Source organism: Oncorhynchus clarkii, chromosome 10, assembly GCF_045791955.1.
Source record: "Oncorhynchus clarkii lewisi isolate Uvic-CL-2024 chromosome 10, UVic_Ocla_1.0, whole genome shotgun sequence".
NCBI classification, from domain to species: domain Eukaryota; kingdom Metazoa; phylum Chordata; class Actinopteri; order Salmoniformes; family Salmonidae; genus Oncorhynchus; species Oncorhynchus clarkii.
Genome location: NC_092156.1, coordinates 42,451,014 through 42,457,013, shown reverse-complemented (window position 1 = coordinate 42,457,013; position 6,000 = coordinate 42,451,014). Strand labels below are relative to the sequence as shown.

The following is a 6,000-nucleotide window of genomic DNA, read 5'->3' as shown; positions in this document are numbered from 1 at the left end:
GAGTTTGGGTTTTGGAGTAGCCTATATGTGAACTTTAAGTTGGTTATTTTTTTTAAACAAATGTTACAGTTGGACACTCAATTATATTTTGATAAGACAGAAGACATTTCTTTGATATTGGATTTTGTCCAAACAAAAGTGGCCTTTTATGTGGCGGTGCCTGTGGCCCTTGCCGTGGGTGCAGTAACACAATTAAACCACAGGATGGCAGACAAGCGTTAATATGATATGAAATAATGTGTTTGATAGGGCTTTTCTCCAGGCTTACTTGCGTCTTGGTTTCATAAGGCACTTTAGTTATTTATCATACGGTCTATTTATCACACTATTTAGCTCCCGAGCGGTGCCGCGGTCTAAGGCACTGCATCTCAGCGCCAGAAACGTCACTACAGACCCTGGTTCGATCCCGAGCTGTATCACAACCAGCTGTGATCGGGAGTCCCATAGGGCGTCACACAATTGGCCAGCGTCGTCCGGGTTAGGGGAGGGTTTGGCCAGGGTAGGCCGTCAATGTAAAATAAGAATTTGTCTTAACTGACATGCCTGGTTAAATAATACAAATATTATTGTGGGGCACATATGTCTGGACAGCCCGGTCTCATAGACGAGATGTAACATAGTACATGTTAATCCGGTACACTCAAATTAGTATGATATGTTACATTTGGCATGGTTATATAAAACAGAAGGCAAAAAACGAATCTCACCACAGACAATTTTAGCATTTAAACTATTTACAACTTTTTTTTAGCTACTTTTCAACTACTTAGCTAACCCTTCCCCTAACTCTTACCTTAACCCTTTAACCTAACTCCTAAACTTAACCCTATCCTTAGCACCTAACCTTAATAGATAACCTTAGCCACTTAGCCATCTAGCTAACATTAGCCTCAACAAATTGGAAATCATAACATATCATACATTTTCATAACATATTGTACGAATTGCGATTCGTAATATAGCATACGAATTGCAATTCTGAACATATCATATATGAATTGTAATTCTTAACATATCACATGAAATGGATGACGCACATCACAAATTAATACATACCATACAAACCTAACATATCATACTAATTGGAGTATCCCGGAATTACATTTACCATGTTAAGTCTACCCATGAGTCCAGGTTGGTTTAGGCTACTCTTTATCATATTGTAGAGCTATTTATTATATGGCTAGCCTAATTGACAGCTGTATGGCACTGCATATAGATTAGAGGACAACACCGTTTCTGAGTATATTCTAGGTCTAGGCTGTAGTGGTCTGTGGCATTTCCCATGTTTTTCATTTAGCGGTCAGCTGAAAACCAGTGGTGCTGTAATACCACCTTTATTCAAGCCTCGCGTCACGTAGTTCTCCGGCGCGCGTTCCCCACTTTTGGTATGACCCCCTGACTGTGCCAGCAACACGTAACAGCTCTACCACTGAGGAAGCTGCAGTGGGCCTGCCCCCTTTAGCAATCGGATGTTTACTTGCTTTGTCAGCTGTGTCCTCGCAGCCTAGCCTACTATAGTCTACCTCCGAATTGATCAGAACCTCGGACTTGAACCCCAGAACAGCAATACATCAGACCGCCAAGGTTCCTTGTCACTCGTTTCCCCTTCTCTGCTACAATAGGACCTTGAACAAGGGCGCATTACGTTCACTTTTGTTTTTTGCTAACCAGTAAAGATGACATTAAAATCCAATAAAAACGAACCCGCTGTCATACTTGAGCGGGTGAACAGTGCTCGAACAGCCCTCTCCGACCTGTACCTGGAGCAGCTGCTTCAAAACAAACCAAAGCCAGAAAAGGTAAGCGGTTTACAATACATTCATACGATTGCCATAACATTCAAATTATAGAAAATATGTCTTAAATCAGATAAACAGTAGGCCTATATGTCTGTCTGGTAGGCTATAGCCTACGTACATTCCTTGGTGATGTCGTAAAAGCTATACAGATGTGTCTGTTAACTTCATTGCAGGAGTTCAAGACGCAGGGGATATTAATGCGCTGGTTAGCGCTGGTAAAATCCGGTTTAAGACGATCCTCTTGGTGTTCATGTGCTTTTTGTGTTTTTCATATATAGCCTACATTATTAAACATATTATTATTAATATATTTATATATTATTCATATATACATGGTTAAATATAGGTTTTTCCTATTTGTAAATAGTTTAACATGATGACCACACAGCCTATTATGTCATATAGGCTATCATGTTCAGAGCTTCACTCCAAGACGTTACTGCATGAGGAGAGTTCAGTAGTGCTTGTCAAATCCTAGCTTAGTTTGTTCCAGACAGGTAATAAGCCAGATTCAGTTCTGCAATTTCTCTTACAAGGAACAGAAACCACACACCAGGCACAAGGGCTGCGTTTAGACAGGCAGCCAAATTCTGATCTTTTTTTCCACTAATTGGTCATTTGACCAATCAGATAAGCTCTGAAAAGATGTGCTGTGAATGGTCAAAATACCAATGAGTGGAAAAAAAATATCAGAATTGGGATACCTGCTAAATATGTGTATGTGACCAACAACATTTGATTTGATTAGTTTAAACACAGCTTAGCAGAATCAGGTTAACCATTTCACAGCAATAGGGGGAAGTAGGCCAAGATGTGATGTCTACATAATGGATGAATGTATTTTTCAGAAGAGGGGACTGACGATGGTACTAATTGCCAGCATAGGTCTACTATGCCCACTGTAGTTTTTAACACTACTTTTACCTCATGACGTTTGTTTAGACATGTCCATATGGTGATCATGTACAGCATCTGAATTCTACAATGTGTTATGCTCCAGTTGTAATCTTCAACTGTGTCGTTTCTAGGCATAAGTGACATAACGCTTAGAGCCCCACAGACACTAGCGGGCTCCAGGAAGTCTCAACTTACTGTTAGGATAGTAGAATACACAACTGGCACATTTCCATTGAGGATGTACCTGTGTTTTCCCCGTGTCTCACTAGGCCAGGGCTCTGGCAGACCTGCTCCGACTTGGAGCCAAGGCAATGCCGTGGGTACTTTTCAGTGGGCATTTACATAACAATGGATATCTGTCAACTTTAAAGTAACTGTCCAGTATTTCCAGATTTCTTTGAAATATGACCTATAATTAATTACAGTAAGAGTGAAATAGTTTTCCTTCCAAAAAATTGTAATTAAGTATGTAGGATCTGCCCCTTTTTTCCAATTTTCACCTAAAATGACATCTAACTGCCTGTAGCTCAGGCCCTGAAGAAAGGTACCATTTGAAAGAAAACACTTTGAAGTTTGTGGAAATGTGAAAGGAATGTAGGAGAATATAACACAATAGACCTGGTAAAATACAAAGAAAAAACATGTATTTTCTTTGTACCATAATCTTTGAAATGCAGGAGAAAGGCCATAATGTATTATTCCAGCCCAGGTGCAATTTAGATTTTGGCCACTAGATGGCAGCAGTGTATGTGCAACGTTTTTGACTGATCAAATGAACCATTACATTTCTGTTAAAAATGTTGTATCAAGACTGCCCAAATGTGCCTAATTTGTTTATTAATAACTTTTCATGTTCAAAATTGTGCACTCTCCACAATAGCATGGTATTCTTTCACAGTAATAGCTACTGTAAATTGCACAGTGCAGTTAGATTAACCAGAATTTAAGCTTTCTGACAATATCAGATATGTCTATGTCCTGGGAAATGTTATTGTTACTTACAACCTCGTGCTAATCACATTAGCCTACGTTAGCTCAACCATCCCGTGGAAGGGACACTGATCCCGAAGAAGTTTTAAAAAGCAGCTTTTCTATGTTGGAATGATGTGGGTGTACCCCAACAACAGAATGGTGGGGGCATATACCGGTCATTAAAAATATTAATGTGAGTAGACCACTGATTGGCCAGCTCATCTTCCTTAGAAGGATGACATCATTGTCTATGAGGAAATAGCAAGTATTTTTTGTTTGAGAAGTTTGAGGTGGGGGTTTTTCAGTGTTTTTTCTCCAATTTATGCTTTGGCCACAAATACGAATATAGGATGAGTGCAAAAAATTATTTGGGTATGAGTTACCAGAATATGGACGTTTTCACTGAACAGTTACTGTAACACCTTTTCACAAAGCGACAGTCTTGAATGATGCAGAGGTTGTTGATTCTGCTCACCACAAGCCTTAAAGTGGAACTGACAGTGTTTTAACTACTTTTCAAATATGAAACAAACAGATAATCATAATTTCAGGCAAAAATATTCAATTCCCAATTTATGCTACAAAACCAACTTTATAAGAGGTTTTAAAAATAGGTTGTGTTTGACAAAAAAAATCAATGACATACATTAAGGCATTGTAGGCTAGCGCACCTGTCATACACAAGGCTTGCCACATTTCTATCTGGCCCGTGCTAGGATTTGGGTTGTCAATTCATTTCGGCCCACTATCATACCGCCCGCGATGCGCTGCACAACAAGTCACAAGCGAGTATAAATGAATCAACAGAGTCATCTACTTTATGAAATTACAGCCTGATGCGCTCGCGTCAGTGAATAAAAAAACAAAACATGTTTTAAGTTGGAATGTTATGACAACCTATAGCTACATTTTTGTTATTTGGAGTTATTAAATACTTTTCTGATTAGGGTCACAGTATATTATGCACATCTGCATGCATAGCAGTAAAGGCTGGACCAATATAATTTATCTCTCTATTGTTTAAATATGTTAAAATGCTATATACAGCATCCTATGTACAGGAGTGGACATTATAACGGCCATATTTTAATAAAACAATGGGCAGTTTGGGTCGCAGTTGCACGTTTTTTTGTTAAAACAAGTAGTCTATGTGTAGCTAGCTAACATATTGTTTTTTTCAGTGGCTACAGCTAGAGATGCAAGTGTCATTTGGTTAGCTAGCAAGAAATGTGAATCACTTTGCCAGCTAGCTATGCTGAACTTGAAGAACTGTTATCCACAGTTAGCATATCTCTTAGTTGTCAATCAAATGTATTTGGCATGTGTGGGCAGGCAGGCAAGTTCCCATTGAGTTGTCAAAACGTGGGTTGGGACCAGCATGCATTGGTAGGCAAGCTGCTGGTGATGGGTTGTTTGCGAATGAGTTGGCTCTAAGAGCCGGCTCTTGTAGGTGAACGTTGGGAGCCGGCTTGCATGTCAGAAGAGTCTAATCTATTTATAAAAATAAATAAAAAATAAGATACGAATAATCAAAATATTTAATTGAATAGAAAGAACTAATTCAAAGAACGAAAAAATAAATCAAATAATATAGGCCTAAATGCTCAAGCGCACACACATTCATTCTGACTGTCTGCTCAGACTAACAGCCTCACCTGTTGTTCCTGTCAATCAGACACGCAGTGTCAACCAATGAACCAAAGATGCGTGAGGGAGGGCCGAGCCAACTCACTCACAGTCACACACTTAGCAGTGTGTGAGAGAGGAAGGACAGCTGTGAAAACAACAGCTGGAAAATGAGTCGAAAGCAAAGTAGCATTTGGATGTATTTTAATGTAGACAATGTTAGAGCACAGTGTAGAATTTGCCAAAACAAAATCTCATATAAAGCCATTTCTACGCACAACCTACACTGGGAATATGCGAACTGTGCACCCAACTGTGAAGCTAGCTGTAGCGGAGCTTCGAGAAACTAGCGGCCCTGCTAGTGATAGTGGTGGAGCCACCACCTCCACACGTGGAGATGTATCCACTCAGTCAAGTAGGCCCACAGCAACGCAGTCTTCTATGGACCAGTTTATGCCGAAGTCTATGCCTGTAGCGAAACAAGGCCAAATTGATATTGCATTGGCTAAAATAATTGCCACCGATTTACAGCCTTTTTCGATTGTGGAGGACAGAGGTTTTAGAAATTATAGCAATAGTCTAATCCAATATACACAATTCCAAGCAGGAAAACCCTTTCAAAATCACTTATTCCACAACTGTACGAGAGCACACAGGCTTCGGTGTGGGAAAGAGTCCAGAAAGCTACTGCAGTTTGACTTAC

The 6,000-nt window shown here is 39.7% G+C and overlaps 1 protein-coding gene across 1 annotated transcript in view; it reads left to right on the top strand.

Annotated features, from left to right (window-relative positions):
• Positions 1–1,400: 1,400 nt before the first annotated feature.
• LOC139418503 (55 kDa erythrocyte membrane protein-like) overlaps positions 1,401–6,000 on the top strand; it is a 22,453-nt gene continuing 17,853 nt past the window's right edge. The window contains exon 1 of the mRNA XM_071168027.1: positions 1,401–1,802. Within this exon, the coding sequence (XP_071024128.1) occupies positions 1,680–1,802 (123 nt within the window). The 5' untranslated portion in view covers positions 1,401–1,679. The remainder of the gene's footprint in view (positions 1,803–6,000) is intronic.